Below are 22,365 nucleotides of genomic sequence, written 5' to 3'. Positions count from 1 at the left end.
TGGCGTTAAAGGCTCCACTCTTGGAGGAATTCCCTGAATTTTGTCCAAGCAGCATGCTAAGCAAAATCAGGGAATGTTAAGCAAAACCCCCCCATAGGGATACAATATCAAACAATAAGCAATACATTGACATAACAGTTTGAATTAGCAGATATAAATCACAAGTATTTGAGCCTATGCCAGACTGTAATCAAAAGGTGGAGGGTGGGGTGGAGGAGGCAGCTAAGCAGCAGTGAAGCAGGCAGCAAGACAAGCAGAGTCCTATAGTGAATACGAAGCCGTATTTAAAGGAACCTCTTTGTTAAGGCGCGAGCTGTGATTGGAGTATGAATGTGTGACGTAATGACCAGCAGAGCTGTGAATGGGGAATAGGAGGCTGATGTTCACTTGAAGCGTGCAAGACTTCCGTGTCCTGCATGAACTAACGCTATGCTTCATTCCTATCAACGACAAGGTAAACCATGCACAGCATTCAGGTCAACTGTGTCAGAGTGTGCCAAATAAATGAAACCAGAAAGATGTGGATTGCCGGGTAGAGGGGAAGAGGAGAGAGAGAGAGAGAGAGAGAGAGAGAGAGAGAGAGAGAGAGAGAGAGAGAGAGAGAGAGAGAGAGAGACAGAGAGACAGAGAGACAGAGAGAGGGGCAGAGACAGAGAAAGACAAGAGTGAGAATGAGAGAGAAGCCAATATGATGAACATCACCTGCTGTTGTCATGGTCTAGGCACGGTGAGGAGCTAGAAGCAAAACACAACAAACACGATCACAAACACAGCGACAAAGAGCGAGAGGAAAGAGAAAGAACAGGAAAGAGAGAGAATAAGATAACACAAGAGGGAAGGAGTGAAATACAGTGAAGGAAAACCTGACCAGAGATAGAATACAGAGCACGGGAAGAGGATGGAACAAAAAGGTTAATTAGATGTTGGGGGGGGGGAAATTGACAAAACAAAGATGGAGAATCGTACGCCCCTCATAACTGAAAGGTGTGCAGCATGATCACAAATTACACCGTAAATCTAGGAAATAACGATGGTGCCTGTGTTTCAGTCTGTTTATGTGTGCATGTACTGTATGTTTGTGTGTGTTTGTGTGTGTTTGTGAGTGAGTGAGTGAGTGAGTGAGTGAGTGAGTGAGTGAGTGAGTGAGTGAGTGAGTGAGTGAGTGAGTGAGTGAGAAGTGAGTGAGTGAGTGAGTGAGTGAGTGAGGAGTGAGTGAGTGAGTGAGTGAGTGAGTGAGTGAGTGAGTGAGTGAGTGAGTGAGTGAGTGAGTGAGTGAGTGAGTGAGTGAGTGAGTGAGTGAGTGAGTGAGTGAGTGAGTGTATACTAACCCAGAGTGCAGCAGGCCGGAAGACAGCAACACATTATCAAGGTGCTCCGCCCCCCAGCTTAGACGATATGAGTCCTCCTTCATAGATAAAGCTGACACCTACAGAGTGTCAAAGATAGTGATGCAAAAATTAATTCCATCCATAACAGCGCTGAATGGTAAACCTCTGTAACTTACTCCTGATTTATACTTAGTCACGTGTAGGTGTCGTGCATTGAAAATTGCTGATCTACCAGCTCAAAACGCGTCGCAGCTGTAGATCTGCAATTTTCGGTGCGCGACATGACACGCACGTATAAATCAGGCATAAGTATGATCATTCGTTCTCACCTGGTGGCTGGTAATCATGTCTTCTATCAGAATCCCCTCTCTCTGGTGGAAGCTTTGATTAAGAGGAGTCTGGTTGGGCCTATTGGGACATTGATATGAAGTGGTCAGTTCTGGGTGTGTTTGTGGGTAATGTATGCAGCCTCTGTACGCATGCATGTTTGTATGTTTTGGGTGCTCAGTTAATGGGTTAATGACGTGTGAAAGCAATGTATCTTCTTCACCCAGACGCAAATCACGATTGCCAGCTTGGATGGGAAAGTAAATCCTTTTGGAATGTGTGTGTGAGTGTTAGGGTTGGTTGAAGACAGAAATCGTCATTTGCAGAATAACGAGAATCTGGGGGTGGAGTCCAGGAAGTCACTGGAGTAAGGGCTAGAAAGCTTATAATCGGAGTTATTCGGAAGAATAACTAAAGCGTTATAAGATAGTTAGCTGAGTCGACTTTAAGAAGTTCTTAGTAATCTTTATTATCGAACAGCTGAAACAGAAGCCTAATGAAAAGATATAGGCCAGGAGAATGACGTCATCGCCACTTCATCGCCGGGGATGACGTAACGGTTATGTGACCGTTACGTCACCCTTAACAGTACCCCCGTCTCGACGGACGCGACTGCACGTCACCACGGAACTTGTACGTCTAGAATCGTCAAAATCCAGTATAAGGTTTGGAGATGGAATCTGGGTACGGGGAACCCAGGTACTGTCACCGGAACTGCCTCCCACCCAGTCCACCAGATATTCAAGATCACGACCCCGTTTACGAACGCCCAAAATACTGCTGATCATGCGGGCAGGAGGGAGATCGCCGGAAAGGGTGTAAGCAGGAGCATCTGCGACGGGGGGGGGGGTGTCTGCGATTGGAGGGGAAGGATGGGAATCGACAGACAGGGTAGGAAGGTGTGAGTGTGTCTGACCTGTCCAGGTTATGGCTCATGTAGCTGAAGCCATCCAGGTAATGTCCAGGTAGCGAGTCATCTCCCAGCTCTCTGAGGTCCTCCGCTCTCAGATATTCCCCTCCATCTCCGGTCATAGTATCTTCACCTGGAGGCAGGAAAGGAGAAATGATCAGACACATGGTCGGTCAGTCAGTGAATCACAGACCCACCATCATGAATCTCAAGATGTCCGCCACACTTCTCTCTACTACCCGTGCAGTTAGTTTACACCATTACATGAATGCACAGTAAAATCCTTAAATGAACACTGAGGATTTTACTGTGTTATACCACTGGTATTTCTGCCTATTAAAACAAAGGGTCAGGTCAGATCGAATTTGCCTGAAATAGATACTTAACCACTTAAACCCTTCATTTTCTAGGGTCCCCTAGGGCTCTAAATTGGTCCACTAGTATTTTAATAGCCGATCTACATGCTCACAACGCATCAAAAGGCGTTGTGAGCTTGTATATCTGCTATTTTCACCAAATGTTTGCAATGGTATAGGGTTCATGTGGTTAAGACATACAAGTACAATACATAAAAGTACACAACAGCAAAACCCAACCATTCTGATTTAGAGGAGTGGGCAGACAGGATTTAAGCTGGTAAGTGTGAGTTAGGTAAGGTACACTGCAGACAATGTTTCTCTAAAGGTATCATTTCTTTCTAGGATTAAAACCATTGCAGCATGCTTCAACCGTTTTTTATTATGCACAAGAACACAGCGGCTGACTATTGCCTCAGGTACACATTGGCAGGCAGGGAAGGACAGAGTGGTTGCCTTTCAATTGTCCAGTACCTTCCACCTCCAGAAACACCTCAGCGAATAGCTCTTCATCATCCATGAGCCTCAGTGCTACAGGACACACAGTTTTAAGAACCACAGCTACAAAAGGAAATACATCACCCACCACAATCCATGTCTTAAAATCCACAGGGGAAAGGGTGCTACTCTGGGTTTACGTTGCGACTAGGTTTTGTATTGTGGCATCGACAGTCCGTTGGTGCAAGAGAGTGGCTTATAATAGTTGCTTGTCCACAAGTCAAAAATTAAGTGGAGCATGAACATTACATTACATTTTGTAGAGCGACATGTCGCACAGTACTATTTATCCGCCAAGGCAAACAGTAAATGAGGCTTCACTCACCCTCTTCATCAGACACATCCAGCATCTCAGTCATCGTCTCTGGAACATTCAGCTTATGTTTCTCTGTAACCGTCTGGTGCGACACCCATGGATACACAACATAAGAACATGACAAACAACACAGCATGACAAACAAGGTCAACGACTGTACAAAAACGTGGGATCCTGAGGGGTGCTTGGAAAGGTTTTGTGGAGATATGGGGGAAAGCAAATCGGTCCAGGATCTACAGTAGATTCTGACAGGATCACAGATGAAACATATACCGTTGTTGTGGTGATGACCTCCTCGGTCACAACCTTCAGTGTGTCTACCACAGAGATGTAGCCCAGACGTCTAGCGATGGACAGAGCAGTGTTTCCATTCTGACACACAGAGAGAGGTAGACAAAGACATAGGGAGATTGCTTAAAAACCGGCTAACAATACATTTTCTTGATTTGTGAGAAAGGGTTGATTGTTTGTCTCACCACAGTAGTAACATTGGGTTTGGCTCCGTGTTGTAGTAACACATTGATTACGTGTGTGTTTCCTTGTTGTGCTGCCTGGTGAAGGGGTGTGTATCCGTTCTGTAGAATTAGACAAGAGGTTATTAGACTATGAGACAAAAATCCTATAGCACTTCCATTCTTACAGTGTAACTTGCTAAGTTTGACATTTTAAAACCTACAGTACCTTGGTTTTTGCGTTGACATTGGCACCCTGCTGCAACAGGAAGTTCACCATCTTGGCATTTCCATAATGACAGGCCACTATCAGAGAGGTATATCCCAGCTGAAATGGAAAGAGAATAAATATGTGTAAGAGAGGGAAACATTGTAATCAGTCCACCCAGTGTTGGCCTGACATAAAATGTAATGATCTTTTTATGACTCTCCATGACCCTAACCGTTTCATGACTTATGGTGATTCTTAAAGAAATTAGTTGCATCTGTTGTTGATTCTATTGACAATTCTTATATTCTGTCAGCCAGTATTTGAAAGTAGGTCATGGCAACCAGCGTTGCATTGCTTTTAAAATTGGCAGACAAATGCAAAAAACAGCAGACAACCACCATCTAATACAACAATACACACACAAAAGCAAAAACCAAAAACAAAACAAAATAGATTTACTTCAAGTTATCCAGTCCATGTAATTCAAGGGCTTCAATGGGAACAGCATTCTGGAAATATTCACACTTTCCCTGCCTGAAATGCACCTTCCACATTCTTTAACATCACTGATTATTACAGTATATGTTTACCTTCGTTTGCTGGTCCAAGTTTGCATCATGCTTGGCCAGTACCTCTGCTGCACTGACTCTGTCTTCTTGGGCTGCGAGGTGCAGAGGAGTCAGTCCACTCTGTTTACAACCAAGCAGAGACAAACTCATGTTGGAGTGGGTCTATACTGTATACACACACCCTATGTTGATCTTGATATTTGTTATATAATGTTGATAATAATAATATAATGTTATATTATTAATATATTATAAGTTCTCCATACGTTTTAAGGCATCCTGAGGTCCACATAAAACTTCTAAGGATTATTATTAGAGTAGATTATTATATCATATTTAACATAGAAATTATTTGAGCCACAGGACTGGGCTAGCTGCTTTGCAATGAACAAACGTGAGTGTGAATGTGGAAGATGATGGGGGCTAGAGAGTAAATAAATGTATGTATGTGTGTGTGTGTGTGTGTGTGTGTGTGTGTGTGTGTGTGTGTGTGTGTGTGTGTGTGTGTGTGTGTGTGTGTGTGTGTGTGTGTGTGTGTGTGTGTGTGTGTGTGTGTGTGTGTGTGTGTGTGTATGTGTGTGTGTGATGTGCCAATGTGATCAATAAAAGTGCTTGGTTTTGTCTGTACGTGCATGCACGTATATGCATGTACTATGCATGAAGTGTATGTGTGACCTTGGTGGCTGTGTTGACATGTGCTCCTTTGCCCAGTAGCAGGCTGGCCATCTCAGCATGTCCTTCCTGGGCAGCCAGGTGTACTGGGCTGACCCCTTGCTTAGTCAGGACGTTGGTTTCTGCTCCGTACTGCAGCAGCGCCAAAGCCACTGCTGTCTGGTTCTTCTTGGCAGCGATGTGGAGAGGAGTGTAGCCATTCTGGACCAGGACACAGAGCGAGAGAGAGTGAGTTGGAAAAAATTAGCGATCACGATGTCTCTGTGACTTATCTAAGGTGGCATCCAAATAGATATTTTCATGTACAGTATAGGGATTAAGGAATAATACTAATACTAATACTAATACTAATAATAATAATAACAATAATAATAATAATTATTATTATTATTATTATTATTATTATTATTATTATTATTATTATTATTATTATTATTATTATACACTTTATTTGTATACCACCTTTCATACAAGACATGCAACTCAAAGTGCTTTACATTAAAGAGATTTAAAAAATTGAGACATACTGTAGATTCAATGGAAGCAAAGAAGAAAAACTAAATGCTTTCTATCAAAAGAACACAACAATAAAAACGTAAAACAACTTAAATCCTTAGGTAAAGCATGATCAACTAGAAAAAGTGCTCCTCCTATTGTGGCCTCCTGGTGGCGCTATAATAGGCCAATGTGAAAAGGGTGCCATTTCTTATTAGGCCTTGCACGGCAATCGGACACTGCATTCATGGCTTGAGGCATTTTGTGCAAAAAAAAATGCTTTGCTAAATTAGACCTGCTGGTGGCGCTATAACAGGCCAATGTTAAAAGGGTGGCATTTGTTCCTCAACATAGTGTGAAGGTGCGTGCAAAGTTTGACCGCAATTGGACGGTGCGTTCATGATTTGCGGAGTTTTGTTCAAAACAAGCCACTACTGCAAACTTTAGATGTCAATCTTGAGAATGGAATATGAAAAATCACATCCGTCTTGATCACATGACTATGGAGATCATGTGTAATTTGCGTGAAATTTGGAAAAAATCGGAAGGAGTTATATAAAAAAAAATGTTTTACGTAAGTCGGCCTCCTGGTGGCGCTATAAAAGGCAGATGTGAAAAATGCCTCTAGGGAGTGCGCATACAAAGTTTTACACAGATCGGTGCAGTTATAGGTACAAACATGAATCCGCCTGTTATAGCCCCACCATGAGGCTGATTGAAACTTTTCTTCCTCGGCATAGTGGAAATATGCGTGCAAAATTTCACGGAAATTGCATGCTGTGTTCATGATTTGAGGCATTTTGTTCAAAACGGAGTACTCCTGCAAACTTTGGCAGCCATCTTTAGCCAATCAGGATGGAATATTAAAAATCTGAAAGACCCGTTTCGTTTATGACTAGAGATACTGTGTACCGATTTGCGGGATTTTTGGACAAAATCTGTAGGAGTACTGTCAAAAAATATGTTTTGCACAAATTGGCCTCCTGGTGGCGCTATAAAAGGCCCATGTGAAATATTTGGGCCAGAAGTTCGGAATTGGCATCCAGGGAGTGTGTGTGCTCAGTTTCGCTGCGATCAAGGCAACGGTGGCGGAGATTAGCAGACGGACGGACGGACGGACGGACGGACGGACACACGGACACACGGACGGACACACGGACGGATGGACGGACAGGGGGGGGTAAACCATACTCTCTCGCCATGTCTTTCGGCCTGGCGGAGACAATAAAAAGGTTAAATGGATTTCTTTTTAAAATAAAATGCAAGTGAAAGTATTGCAGTCTAACCTTTGCAGTATTGTGAGGTGATGCCCCTTTATCCAAGAGCAGTAGTGCCACCTGCTGGTTGTCATAGTGCGCTGCCACATGCAGTGGAGTAAGGCCATTCTGTTAAAACAAATATCAAGAACAGATGTTTATGTTCTGAAACAATAATATACATGTATATATGTACATTATGTTTTATGAGTATGCAGTCATGCAAAGTAATAACAATAACATTATCCTAATTCCAGTCATAGAAACAAAGCATCTGTTCAAAGGGTATTTCTATATTTCCATTGAAAAACCATTCCTGAGTCTATGACCAACTTTAATCCATATCTGTGAAAGCTATTTGTTGTGCTCCAGAACCGCATGCCAGATTTATGTCTCTTATTCTCACCTTGCCAGCGTCGTCGGGGAGAGCTCTGCGCTGAAGAAGGAGTTTTGCTACTTCCAGGCTTCCATACTTAGCAGCTACATGTAATGGAGTGAATCCTTTCTGTGGGGGTGGAGAAAGTGAACTCCAATAACATTTCTAGGAAAGACTAAAGAAGATTAAAGAAGTCTTAACTTTTTAATACTGATGATGAATGGTGCTTCAGTACTTATGTAAGTGTTTGCATCTGTCTGTGTGTCAGTACACTGATTGGAGTTTCCAGGAACAGGCCAGTGTATTTACATAAACACTCGGTAGGATACAATCCTCCAAAATAATCACATACAGAATCAAGATGCAAATTCACAGTATGAGTATACACTAGACTACATTGTTTTTGTTCTCCTCTACTGTATGTCTACTATATGTGCTTTCTAGAAATGTAGCCACACATCCTAGCCTGACAATCAGCCTGAATTTTCATTTCGTTTCACTCCATTATCCAGTCTGAAAGCCCTCTCAGTGCAGACGTTTTCTGAGATGGGGGCGTGGCCAAAGTGGGACTCTTAAGCGATTGAGTCATACTGGATTAACCCAATCCCGATTGGACCGGGCCCCCGGTTAGATTTTCAACAGAGAAAACCCTGCCTTTTACAGTGTCACCAGACCCTGAATGCGAGGCTAGCGATTTCAGGGGCTGGAGCCAGGCTACACACATCCCCTTCACCAGACCAAACTCAATCAGGATTTTTGTAGTTGTATTTTTCAACAACAAAATAGCATAGGTAACCACACCTCATGCAATGGAATACAAAACTATCTTAACCCATTAAGACCTGGAACTGTGTCATTTTTAGATTTGAGCTAAAAAGCATTATTTTACACTTTGAGCTATTCAAAAATAGCAGATATACAAGCTCATAGCGCGGCACCGAGTGCCACGCTACGAGCTTGTAGATCTGCTATTTTTGAAAAATCGTTAAAATGTGTGCAAATCTTTGAATATATATATATTTTTAAGCGAACATTTGTAACTCAAATCTTTGCTTCTGGGGGGTCCCTGGAACAAAATATTTTGATGGGGGTCCGCGGTCAAACACATATCATTCTGGGGGTCCTGGACATGAATAAGATTGAGCACCACTGATATAGAAACGTACGTTTTTCAGAATACTGTTGAGATTTAGGAGACATGTAGAATCGGCTTCAGGTCTCAATGGGTTAATCTTCAGTATTTCCTAGATCACAAGATCCCCTATACGTATATGATGTATGTGCATCACGTATCACTCACCTTGGTGGCCAGTGAATGTGAGGCCCCAGCTTCCAGGAGCACCGCGGCGGTCTCTATTTGTCCCTCCCTGGCTGAAATGTGGAGGGGAGTGTAACCGTTGGTGGTGGCAGCGTCGGGGTGAGCCATGTGCTGCAGGAGCAGCTGCACGATATCTGTTTTCCCCAGACGGGAGGCAATGTGGAGGGGTGTCTGCTCCTCCTAAGGGGTTGGAAGAGTGGAGGGTGTTGCACGTGTGACAATGGGGGGAGAGAATGTCAGATAATATCAATGGAAGACAAATAGAAACAATGGGATACAAACAAAGCAAGATAAACAATGTGTCAGTTGAAAGAAACTATAAATCAAGCCCCCGTGCTTTATTATGATTTTCTCAGACGTACACAGTCAACGCACAAAGTGGTGCATATTCATACCAAACAGTAGAGGACAACGTACATGTACTGCTAGCAGCTAATATCAATGGTGTGGCAGTGGACTCACCCTGGCCATGGCGTCCACCAAGGCACCATTCCTTAGCAGACAGCGAACCACCTCCATCTGACCGGCACGTGCCGCCATGTGGAGGGCTGTTTCTCCTCGCTAGAACACACATGCATACAGCAAATTACTGTAGGACATGCTGTAAACAGTAAAACCAAACAAGCCAATAGAAATTTGTATCATCATCCATGTATTGTAAAGTACATCGAAACACAATAACCCAATGGAAATAAATAGTACAGAATTTGAATTGCTTATTGAATTTTAAGTGCTCGTCATGTTATGGTCATTCATTTAGAAACATTTAGCAATCAGGACTTCAGAGTGCACTCGTTTTAGGCACACATGCACCCAAAAATCTGTCCAGAGCAACTAAACATTTTCATTGGTCATACCAGTCCACGTTACATTTAGCAGGTCTGTCTATCATTATAAGTGTGAATATGAGGGTACACCTATACTAAAAGGTCAGTCTGACTCTGAAGCCCTGCCTCTTGAGATGTTGTACCTCTGTGGGACCTTCCTGGCTAAATCACAAGCCAGCCTTACAATAAGGAACCATAAACCCAAACTTGTAATGTATGACTTATCATTTTGTAATAAGAATCCAAAGCTGTGACTGGGCAACACTCACAATATTGCAGACATCAGGAGAGGCTCCGTTTTGCAGCAGAAGGAGGACAATGTTCAGGTGGCCCATGAACGCTGCTACATGGATGGGGGTCAATCCAGACTAGGGAGAGAGAGAGAAATAGAGAGATGAAGATAGAGATAGAGAGAAAGACACCAGTACAATATTAAAATGCATCAAACTACTTTTCCTATGCATATTAAATACACAGTATAATATGTTGTAGGTAAATGATCACAAACTGTGTCCAATTGGGTCACCTCAGTAATGGCCTGGATGGAGGCTCCATATTTGACCAGCAGCTCCATCACCTTCACTCTATTCTTCTTACAGGCAATATGGAGGGGCGTGAAACCATTCTGATGGAGACCAGTCCAAAAAGGAGAGAGAGAGTAGAGGTCTTCACGGGTCCGAACCGAAAATACCCGACAACACCCAAGACCGTTGGGGTCCGTGTTTTATTATGGTCAATTGGGTCTGGGTCGGTTCAGATGCTATTATCTCGGGTCCCGTGTTTTATCCTTATTTGTAATACCCGAGTTGATCCGAGAAGACCCATACTCAGCGCTGATCAGGAGAGAAAAGCATGAAGTGCTGCGTGATGATTAGGCCGACCTAGGATCAGATTACTGCAGCACAAAATAAGCGACAAAACAGTTTGAGCTGCGCATGCATGCCAGGCTGCCAGCTGAGTTGAGAGAGCACGTAAGGTGCGAGATCATGAATTCCTTTTTCAGCGAGGTGAAAACATGAAATCAAATATCATTGTCTTGTAGACTGCAACTTAGTTTCTACTTTCCATTATGGAGTAGCTTATCACTGGCATGTACTGGTAGAATGACATTTTTAATAGTAATTGTTTTGTTTGTCAGGGCCATATAATACCCAATTGTCGGTTCTGTAATATCTCGAAACAAATCGTATCTCGCAACAAATTTCACGCGTCCAATTGGGGTTCAGATCCGTCATTTAAAAAAAGAATCTGAATCAATCGGATCTCGTACGAATTTCAAGGGTCCATTAGGGTTCGGGTCCATCAGTTTGGACCTGTGAAGACCTCTGAGAGAAAGTGATTCAACCAATGAGTTTTTGCTTGAGTGAGCATGTGAGTGAGTTAATGACTGAGAGACTGACAGCATCTGTGTGTGAGGGAATGGTGCATATGCACATAGAGTATGGTCATGCTGTACAGTTATATGTGTCTACCTGTGTGTTTCTGTCTGCAAGTATGCCTCCTTGATTAACTGTTAAGTGTGCTTCTCCCCTTTTGTGTGAGAACGTATGCACACCCCAATGTTCATATGTGTGCACGCATTTGCCTCTGCTTCTATGCGTTTGTGTGTCCATACCAGTGCTCTAGCATTTGGGTTGGCCCTTTTGTCCAGCAGTAGTTTGGTGACTCTGTAGTGGCCGCAGTGAGCCGATACATGCAGCGCAGTCAGGTAGTCCAGAGTGACATCATCAACAGGCGCCTTGTGCTGCAGTAGGTGCTTCACACACTCGACGTGGTCTCCTTGGGCCGACATGTGTAGTGGGGAAAGCCCATTCTGGGTGGGACAACCGAGACATTTGGAAAGAGATGCATCCGGAAAACAGTAAAATAAAGAGTGAGATTAGAATTTAATGTTGTGGAACAAAAACCAAACAACTGTATTCTTGTGTCATAACAAATTTTGAAGGGAACAGACAGTATAATTCCACAGTATCTACTGTGTGTGTGTGTGTGTGTGTGTGTGTGTGTGTGTGTGTGTGTGTGTGTGTGTGTGTGTGTGTGTGTGTGTGTGTGTGTGTGTGTGTGTGTGTGTGTGTGTGTGTGTGTGTGTGTGTGTGTGTGTGTGTGTGTGTGTGAGAGCATCAAACCTTGGTTCTCGCTAACATGGGGGCTCCTTTCTCCAGTAGTAGCTCCACTGCAGGGTCATGTCCACTTCTGGCGGCACAGTGCAAGGGGGTCAGCCCATCCTGTGAGGTGTGCACACACACACATTATTTTTATACGCAAATGCTTGAATATGAACATGAACATTGAAATGTAATTGGCTTATCTTTACATAATAGCTGCAGGTTGCCATGCCCTTTAAAAAAAGCAGAGGGTGTCAAATGCTTAGACAACATTCATTTAAAAAACAGCTTCTGTGCCAACATAAAATATGAGTCTTACCCTTGTCTTAGCATCTATCTGACCTCCTCTGTCCAACAGCAGGGCCACCATGTTCGTATTGCCTCTCTTGGATGCCACATGGAGAGGTGTTATCCCATTCTGTGATGTCAAAAAAGTGGAATTAGGCCCCTGCATTTACTCATCCTCACTATTAGGAGCAGTGGATGCCATTAATACAGGATCCGGGGAGCAGTTAGGGGATAAGTATCTTGCTCAGGACATTTCGACATTTTGACACATAGACTAGGCGAACCAGCAACTTTCTGACTAGACAGCCTTTCTACCCACTCAGCTACAGCCGCCCAGGACAGAAGATTAAAAACAATGACACCAGGTGACCATGCATGAAATTAAAGCCTCACTATGTAAACTATTTCTTAATGAATAAAATGTCATTTTGTCTATGGTAGAGTATGTTAATACAATATAACTTATACAATTATACTCCCTGCTCTTCTATTGAGACATTTAGATCGTGTCAAAGGTCATGTCTCACCTAGACACAGGATCTGACACAAATTTTTACCTGATGGTCAAGATTAAATTTATACCCTGAGCAAGCAGGCCGGCTCTATTAGCTCAATGGCAAAACTTTCAGCACTTGAGCAGGAAACTGGGAACAAATCTGGGTTAGAAGAGGAAAGTTACATAGTGCTGCTTTAAGGGAACACTTTGTTCTCTTAATATATATATTTTTTAAGAATTAATTGTGATCGTGAGCAGTGCATATACTGCTTATAAAAACAGCAATTTATTTTTATTATAAAAATGGTCAGTGTCCCCTTAATTCTTTTGAGCAGTATATAATCAATCTAGGAAAACATCTTAGCTTTAAAGACTAGAAATTGTGGAAAGTTGGTTAGACAACATTGAGATGCAGAGGAGCCAAAGAAAGAAAAATAACTAGGAAGCAGTGTTACCCTGGCTGTGAAGTCCACAGCAGCTCCTCTGTTCAACAGCAGAGTGGAGACGTTCACGTTACCATAGTGGGCAGCAATGTGGAGGGGGGTAAACCCACTCTGTTAGACAGAGGATGGGAGAAGTAAAGAAAGAAAGAAAGAAAGAAAGAAAGAAAGAAAGAAAGAAAGAAAGAAAGAAAGAAAGAGAAAGAAAGAAAGAAAGTTATTAACAGATTCATCAAAGACAAACTCAAACTGAAATATCTTGACCCTAAAGCATGCAACATGCCAATGAAGCAGTGAGGCTGAACGAAAGAAAGAAAGAAACCAATGAGACATATAGATTAACATACAATACAAAGAAATGCTTCATACCCCAAAATCATAAATGCAGAAAATAGCACATGCCAAAGCCTTCAAACAATACCCTGCTTGCTATAAAACATTAAAAAAAAAAAAAAAGTAAAAACTGTTTAATGTTTGACACCCCCCTCCCCATTGTCAAAAAACTAAAAACTAAACAAAGAACAAAAATAAACATCGATTAAAATAATGACAAAGATAAACTGAAGCTTCTATGCTATACATGTAGTATGTACTAAGACGAACAGATGGACATTTATATATGAGCTACATATAAATATCTACATTATAGACAGAGGTGTAGCGATACTGTTTCACTCCTTACCTTCCCATTCTGATAGACATGGTGCAATTTAATTAAGAAACAAAGTTAACCCAAGCTTGAGCAGACATGTGTTGCACAAAATAGTAACAATGATTTCAATGTTGTTTGTATAACAGAGTCATGTAAAATATTAGGCCAGTATAAGTAGACCGAAATAAACTGCAATAGATGATACATTTATTAAATTAATGATAAAATAAAATAATAATATAATGTCTCCTGTTTTAACAAAACCAAAAAAATAAATATGATAATAATAATATATCAAAAACACGGTAAACCACAATATCCACTTTCAGCCATGCAGTGTAAAGTACAGCACTGTCAAATGCACGCCTGTGTCACACACAGAGACCAGTGCCATGTTTTTGGTACAATGATTCTGACATGCAGTTTCCAATAAGGCTCCATTCAATAAGGGAACGATCAAAACGAAAGAGCTGAAAAGATTATTGAAAGTGATGGAAAAAAACAAAAACATCATCAGTAGAATGGGTCAGTATACCTCTGTGGTTCTATTGACCATCATCTGGTTAGGAATCAGGATGCATTGAGAGAGAGAGAAAGGGCGATAGGCGGTAGGGTTGTTAAGGAGAGGATTGTTGCACCACAAGGTGGACATAAAAGCAGCACACCAGGGAATGCTTCCAAGGCACACACTGCATGGACTTCATCTCTCAAAACACAAGTGATAAGTTGACAACAAATAATTAGCCAAGAAGCAGAGTTATTATTATCGTTGCATGTGTCAGCTAATAAACAAGATAACTAACGAGTGAAGAGAGAAGCATAAATGGATACACAGTACAAAATGTATGTCAAATGGTTGGAGGAGCTCTTTGGTGGAGGTATAGAGACATCAACATTGAACTTGGCATTGTAATAAAGGCATTTTGATTATATACTGGTATAGTGCCATGTCTGCTTCTCACTTGGATTTAACAACTGTATTAAAAGCCCATACCACTATCAAAACAAGTCATTGTCTAGTCACAGCACCAGCAATAAACATCATATATAAACATAGACCATTTGTTTCATTAATGGCTTTATTTAGCATTTCTCCATAGTCATTAAAATGTTACCAAACTTACCTGAATAATTTAGTTAATGTTAGCTAAACGTCGTTGCATGGTTAATAAGTCATGGGAGTTTTAATTAAATTTGTAAATCATTATTTTCTCCAGGGACTACAGTATGTATCCATAACTTAACTCTAACCAAAAAGAATCACACAATGATATTTGGATTACTTATTTCAAGTCTATGCAAGTTAACATTCATCCAGTCGTTTTTTTTTAAATCACACAATATTTAGCTGTAATTTCAAGTATACCGTGAGTCAGTGGGCTGAACATGCTAGATCACCAGTATGGTCCTTTAACCAGTTAAACCCTTATATACCTTCTTGACCGGAGTCCCCCGGGGGTCTATATTTGGTCCCTTCTTTTTTCCCTCTACACCTAAATCTTTTTGCCGTAAATAGGCAAATGTACAAGCTCACAACACGTCACCGTGCTTCACACTTCTCCCTTCTCTCTGTCTACACCCCTTCCCCCTTCCTCTATCACCGCCACTGATTCCCTCCTTCCCTTCTACAGATACACCTGACCATATTCCTCCATCCATCCATCCATCCATCCACCTCTCCCTCTGGGCCTCCCTTCCTCACCTTTGACTGGACATCAGCATTGTGGTCATTCTGGAGCAGCAGGGCAGCAGATTTGGTGTCATCCTTGCGCGCGGCGATGTGCAGGGCTGGCAGGCGGACCTTGCCCTTGGTGTCGTGTTCCAAGAGCAAGGACACTACTGGGTTGTGACCCTGCTGGAGGGCAATGGCCAGCGGCGTGAAACCGTCCTGCAGAATGGATAGAATGAGGGACAGGGAGAGAGGGACAGTTGAATAGTTAGACAGAAACATAGGGAGTGTGTTTCAGGGGTGCAACAGGTCATGGAAAAATCGATGTAATCGATTATAACAAATAATTGTGTAATACAAAATTATCAATTAATGAAATAATTGATTTTAAAAAATATCAAAAACAGCAGATCTACAAGCTCACAACACATCCCATTGTTACGCATTGTGGCTATTTTTGTCACTTTTGTTGTTGTTACACCATTGTACAACAAAAGGATAAAATAAGGCTTAATCAGACTAGTTGATTTAGTCTATAATTAGAAAATCAACTAGAATTCTTTCATGTTGATTCATTGATATACAATTTTCAGAAAAATTACACCCCAAAAATGCGCTTCTCGATCTTGATTAACGGAAAAGTAATCGATAGTATGATTGCGATAGTTGCAGTAGTGTGTCTGTGATGTGAGACAGAACGATACCTCTGTTGCTATACTCTGGTTGCCTTCATTCTCCAGCAAGTAGCGCACCACATCCAAGTGGTTCTCCTGGGCTGCCATGTAGAGCGGCGTGAAGCCATTCTGTAGAGGTCACACACACACACACACACACACACACACACACAGACACAAAGAGGATGTTGAGTTACATTGGATTATGTAATATTGTTCAAAACAGTACGGTTCTTGCCAATTAGAAGGATTGTTTTCTCACCTGTGATTGGGAGTTAACATCCCCACCTCTCTTCACCAAAATCTTGGCTACTTCTTTTTGTCCAGCCAACGAGGCAATGTGGAGGGCAGTATTTCCTTTCTGCAGAGAGTAGCAAACGTAGCATCAAAACCCCCCAGTGTTTTAACGTATGTGCAAGTGAATTGTGTTGTACATCAGCTCTGTATCTTACTGGATAACACCATTAAGCATATACACACAAATATACTGACTACATATATACATGTGTGTGTGTGTGTGTGTGTTTGAGTGCGTGCGTGCGCTCGCACACGCATGCGTAAATGGTGCATTTATATAGCGCTTTTATCCAAAGCGTTTTACATAGATTGCGCATTACATTCACACACCGATGGCGGAGGAAACCATGCAACGCACCAACCTGCTCATCGGGAGCAATTAGGGGTTCAGCGTCTTGCTCAAGGACACTTCGACACTAACTCTGGGGGAGCCCCCCAGCCCGGGATCGAACTGGGAACCTTGCGGTTTCCAGTTCACTCTACCCGGCCACTATACCCCTGAGCCACTGCCACCCGTGCGTGTATGTGTGCGCGTGCAGGCGTACATGCGTGCGGGTGTGTGTGTGTTTATATGCACTAATTAATATGATGTGTAAAGTCATGAATGATTGATGACTAGGGTCATGAGAGTATATTTCAGTCCCAGGCATAGGGCAGCTGACCAGCGAGGTGAGACATTCCTTGATAGTTGTTTACAATTGCTGTCTGTTTAGTCAGACAAATAATTAACCCAAAAAGGTCACCCCCTGCCCCCCCCCCTGCATCTCTCTCTTCCTCAATAGTACACAATATTATAATATCTGGATTCTGAGCAGAGAGACACACACAGACAGTAAATGCATGAGCAACATACAGCCCAAAATTAACACAGCCATTACCTGTCATCTTACATTCTCTTATTATTGATTATCACAGCATGTAAAATTGCTGCAGCTGCTTTAAATTGTTAAGTGCCTCGTTTAACCTCCTACCTCACCACCCACACGCACGCACGCGTACACACACACACACACACACACACACACACACACACACACACACACACCCAAACACATCGCAGACCACTACTCTCAGGTTTCATACTTTCAGGAAGAGTGCAATTCCAAGCAGTGATTTACACTGTTAGATACAGTGATACTGCTGTACTGTATGTCTCCCTTTCCTTTGCTCTCACCTCCCCCCCCCCCCCCCTCTCTCTCTCTCTCTCTCTCTCTCTCTCTCTCTTTCTCTCTTTCTCTCTCTCTCCCCTCTCTGTCTCTCTCTCTCTCTCCCATCTGTCACACTCCCTCCCTCCCCCATTCCCTTCATTTCACCTCCTTTACAGCCCCCCCCCCCCCCCACACACACACACACACACACACACACACACACACACACACACACACACACTCCTGGTAGCCCAGGCTCCCTTATGTATTTCTAAAGAGCAAAGGTGGTTAGGCAATAAGTGGGTGTGTCTCATATGGGTATCGATGCATGACAGCCCAATGTGTGTGTGTGTGTGTGTGTTTATGTGTGCGTGTGTGTGTGTGTGTGTGTGTGTGTGTGTGTGTGTGTGTGTGTGTGTGTGTGTGTGTGTGTGTGTGTGTGTGTGTGTGTGTGTGTGTGTGTGTGTGTGTGTGTGTGTGTGTGTGTGTGTGTGTGTGTGAGTGTGTGTATGCTATATTATTAAACCACAATGAACACTCGAGGTGCACACGTACCTTGGTGGCTGAATCAACAGGTGCTCCTCTGTCCAGTAGTTCCTCCACTAACTCCACGTGGCCTTCTTTAGCTGCCAAATGCAGCGCGTTCAAACCATTCTAGGGAAGAGCAGACATCATACCAAGTTCTTGAGAAAACACAGTCAAAGTTAAGATCATTGCACAACTGATTGGATTCAGACCTTAAGACATGAGTCAGGCTATTGAGAGCATTCAGCGCCAGCTGACCTGCACCTGTGTTGTAGACCTTGTTGTGGACACAGGGTGTGCAATAGTAAGATATTTATTTATGGCCAGATTTAAGTAGTATATATATATATATTATAAAATATATTTATTTATAAATCAGAGTAATAACACAAAAAGGTCTGTTTAAGCTAACATATACTTTTACACACCATGATGCTGGAATATAAGTAACTAATAAGTAAGTAAACATTGCCGAGTCATGCGGCCCATAGGGCAGGAGCCTATCTCCTGTTTCCTTAGCGTGAGGCAGCTTGATGTACAAGTACACCCCCTGGACAGGACGCAAGTATGTCGCAGGGACTAATAACTAATACCTGCATTACCCGGTAAGTAAACTAATATAAATATACAATAATGCGGGGCGCCCGCTGGCCTACCGATGCCCTTTGGTGCGTGTCACTCCCTGTCTCTCTCTCCCTGTTTCCTGTCCATCTCCACTATCTACTATCGATAAAGGCAGAAAAAGCCCCCAAAATATCTAAAATAAATAAATAAATACAGTAATGCCACTGCATCAGTCAAAATATGTCCGCTTTGGCATCTGGCATGTACTGTGACAACCCTATGCCATGTTAGAAAGAATATATCAGGTCTGAGTTGATGTGAGCATTAGGTGCAAGGCCATTCAAGTACATGCAAGACCATTCAAGTACAACTAGAAAGCTGACACCAGAACAAGACGAAGTGTGCTTGGTAAGAACGTGCCAAATTCTTCATTAGGCAATGGTCACCAACAAGTATTGCGCAACTTTTTGGTGGTGAGACCAAGTCACACCATCAACTGTACAAAAGACACACTTCTATAGTTTAAACACATGAAATCTGGTTCACCTCATCCTCTTCTTCCTCCATCCTGGGAAGAAAAATACTCTTCTCAAACGAGCCAACTACAGGAGAGGACATTCAACTGGTCTCGTCCCTCCTCCCCCACCAGTCCACTAATCCTTTTTTCCAATTCAAGGTATCTTTTTCTGTGTATTCGGATCCGTCTTTTATTCTTTCTTCATTTTACATCTTCGTCTTGTACGATACAGTAATCCGAAGTGGCAGTTACGGGAGATGGAGCACTGGTTTCTCAGCTTCCACACACAGCCTTCTGGTTCGGAGGTGCTGATCCTGTGAGGAACCGTGCCTCCTGGCCCTGGAAGGTTTCTTGGCACAGAGTTAAAGAGAGGGACCACTACGCCTGTCATTACCCCCCACCCTAAAACGTACACACACTCCTCGCCAACACACGCACACACGCACACACCCATACACTTACACACAGTTACTTGCCAAATGCCAAATAGTCATGGGGTGTCATGTTTCTGCACAGTCATAGAGCGTACGTCGGACACACATACACACAAACATGGTTACTCTCATATTTAGAAGCTGTTTGAAATGTCAAACCTTAAAAGAAAAAAAGAAAAAGATGGCATTCCACGGGGGTGGGGGGCACATTAGGGGTTGTGAAATGGCGTTAAAGATTCTAACTGCAAATATGTTAAATGTAATCTATTCAATTGATATAAAGCCATCATATCATAATATCTCTTGAAACACTTAATTTCATAGTATTGTCTTGTATACAAGAAGCCTCTAATGAGAGTCTCAAATGGGATTTTCAAAGGTCATTTTGGGGGATTGGGGAGTAGGTGCTAGTTCTAATCAATCTAAAGCTTAACACATTGCAAGATCTCCTTGAGAGACAGCTGACATGAAGACTTCCTAGGGGTCAATGCTAAAGTTATAGAACTGAGCTAATCGGATGAACCAGTCAGAAAGATTTTCTTGATTTTCAGCCTTGTAGCGTATTTTAGAAGTTTAGAAACGATTGGAAAGTCAGTTCTAAGATGTCCTAATGACACTAGTTCACACTATTGGTCTTCCACCCGTTCCTTAAGCCCATGCTCTAAAATGGGAAGCAGGTCATGCTGTAACACATGACACATCACATAATGGAAATGGCACTTGGGGGATGTCCTCCTTTTCCCTTCCCGTGCCCACCGGCACACACATGCACACATTTCCTTACCTTGCATCAGCATTTTCATCAAGTAATAGGGCTGGGGTGGTCCATGCGGCTCAACTACATGCAGTACAGCAGTGACTCACAACTTTTTTCATTTCAAGGACTCCCAGTTTGATAAGCATTAAGCTACGGACGCCTCCCATTTAATGTGATTTTTATCTCTGGGACCCCAATCTACACTGCAAAAACCTCAGAGTTCATTTAACCCTGACAGTGTACAAATTGAACCATTTCCATTTAGTTCCTAACAATCAGTAATTTACTGTAGCTGGGGACCCTCTGGAACCCCCTCAAGAACACCTGGAGGTCCCCGGACACCACGTTGAGAATCAGTGCAGGGTCTGGGTATACTGCTACAGACACTGTGATGATTAGTGAGCGAACACCAACAAACACATGGGATGTTACTGCCACTATTCTACTCTATGTGCTCCATCAGAACACCGAACAGGATATCTAACACCCGTGATAGATGTTCCTCACCTAATGGTGGAGACGGTGTAAGAATTCCGTAATTTGATCTTCGACCAGTAGCAGATCAGGGATTTACTGTATCATCAATTCTGAAATGGGAGGCCTTCCTGATGCAGCAATAATTACACAATCTAAGTACGTGCTTCAATCACATTTCAGCTATTACTGTAGGTATACCACCGGAGCCAAGCAATTACCCCTACCCCACAACACACAGATGTACACAGGCATACAGACAGACATACATACATAAAGTACACACACGCACATTCATTCCTCTGAAAGATAACCAAAACAGCGAAGTGGCGCCAGTATCAATTACACCACCTGTTTTCATTTAGCTAATGGTCAGCCTGACTAAGTGATTATTGAATAAATGTAGCTCACACAGGCATGAGGGAGGCACGATGAGAACATGCTGAGATATAATATGTCCTATAGAGAGATTAACCTTAAAACCTCCATGATCTGTGATTTTTCCTATAATCCCATTGCATGTTTCTGCAACAAATTAAGCATTGCAATAGTTCATGCAGGGCACGGGACGGGAGTCATACACGCCTCAGCTGTAATCAGCTGTCAGTCTGCTGATTGCTTTCAATCAGCCACTCTTTTTTACACACCAATCACACCTCATTCCCTCAACAAGGCTTTAAATACGGCTCCCTCCTACACTGGCTCTCTACTTTTCAATTGCTGCCACACACTGCTGCTGGCAAAGCTTGCCTCCACCACCCCAGCCTCCACCTTATAGTTCAGAGTCTTGCATTACTCAAACGTTTAAACTGAATGTTAAATAGTAGAGCAGATAGTAGGAACAATCGTTCACTTTGTGATACAAGCGTGAAAATTGGCATGAACATTCCTTTAGGTCAACTCTTTGACTTTTTTAATCGAGCCACTCAAAAATCCAAGATGGCGGCCATTTTTCAAGATGGCCGATACCTTAGTGGGCAGTTAAGTGATATGATGGTTTATTTGGTGATACAAGCATGAAAATTGGCATGAGCAGTCTCTGTGGGTCACTTGACAATAGGCCACCCACAGCTACTTGAAATTTCAAGATGGCGGCCATTTTTCAAGATGGCCAACACTTTAGTGGAGCATTTAAGTTATATAATGGTTCATTTGGTGATACAAGCATGAAAATTGGCATGAGCAGTCTCTGTGGGTCACTTGACAATAAGCCACCCACAGCTACTTGAAATGTCAAGATGGCGGCCATTTTTCAAGATGGCCACCACCTTAGTGGACTAGTTAAGCTTAAGAAATCATTTAGTTGGTGATACAAGCATGAAAATTGCCATGAGCCGTCTCAAAAGGTCATTTGACAAGAAACCGCCCACAGCCACTTGAAATTTCAAGATGTCAATCTTTAAATAATACCTTT

General features: G+C 42.6%; 1 protein-coding gene across 1 annotated transcript in view; it reads right to left on the bottom strand.

Moving 5' to 3' along the window:
- Nucleotides 1–22,365, bottom strand: part of ank2a (ankyrin 2a, neuronal) — a gene marked incomplete at both ends in the record, with an annotated part of 127,080 nt that overhangs the window by 72,434 nt on the left and 32,281 nt on the right. Inside the window, 24 exons of the mRNA XM_080441730.1 lie at nucleotides 703–735; nucleotides 1,329–1,426; nucleotides 1,658–1,736; nucleotides 2,572–2,698; nucleotides 3,745–3,817; nucleotides 4,009–4,107; nucleotides 4,212–4,310; nucleotides 4,417–4,515; nucleotides 4,989–5,087; nucleotides 5,643–5,840; nucleotides 7,421–7,519; nucleotides 7,797–7,895; nucleotides 9,067–9,264; nucleotides 9,547–9,645; nucleotides 10,181–10,279; nucleotides 10,438–10,536; nucleotides 11,527–11,724; nucleotides 12,038–12,136; nucleotides 12,336–12,434; nucleotides 13,256–13,354; nucleotides 15,595–15,780; nucleotides 16,266–16,364; nucleotides 16,498–16,596; nucleotides 18,236–18,334. Of these exons, the coding sequence (XP_080297856.1) occupies nucleotides 703–735; nucleotides 1,329–1,426; nucleotides 1,658–1,736; nucleotides 2,572–2,698; nucleotides 3,745–3,817; nucleotides 4,009–4,107; nucleotides 4,212–4,310; nucleotides 4,417–4,515; nucleotides 4,989–5,087; nucleotides 5,643–5,840; nucleotides 7,421–7,519; nucleotides 7,797–7,895; nucleotides 9,067–9,264; nucleotides 9,547–9,645; nucleotides 10,181–10,279; nucleotides 10,438–10,536; nucleotides 11,527–11,724; nucleotides 12,038–12,136; nucleotides 12,336–12,434; nucleotides 13,256–13,354; nucleotides 15,595–15,780; nucleotides 16,266–16,364; nucleotides 16,498–16,596; nucleotides 18,236–18,334 (2,675 nt within the window). The remainder of the gene's footprint in view (nucleotides 1–702; nucleotides 736–1,328; nucleotides 1,427–1,657; nucleotides 1,737–2,571; nucleotides 2,699–3,744; nucleotides 3,818–4,008; nucleotides 4,108–4,211; nucleotides 4,311–4,416; nucleotides 4,516–4,988; nucleotides 5,088–5,642; nucleotides 5,841–7,420; nucleotides 7,520–7,796; nucleotides 7,896–9,066; nucleotides 9,265–9,546; nucleotides 9,646–10,180; nucleotides 10,280–10,437; nucleotides 10,537–11,526; nucleotides 11,725–12,037; nucleotides 12,137–12,335; nucleotides 12,435–13,255; nucleotides 13,355–15,594; nucleotides 15,781–16,265; nucleotides 16,365–16,497; nucleotides 16,597–18,235; nucleotides 18,335–22,365) is intronic.

This window comes from Gymnoscopelus braueri (assembly GCF_963280865.1).
Source record: "Gymnoscopelus braueri genome assembly, chromosome: 2".
Lineage (NCBI taxonomy): Eukaryota > Metazoa > Chordata > Actinopteri > Myctophiformes > Myctophidae > Gymnoscopelus > Gymnoscopelus braueri.
The sequence above is the reverse complement of the archived record's forward strand: the minus strand, read 5'-3'. Positions and strand labels throughout refer to the sequence as shown.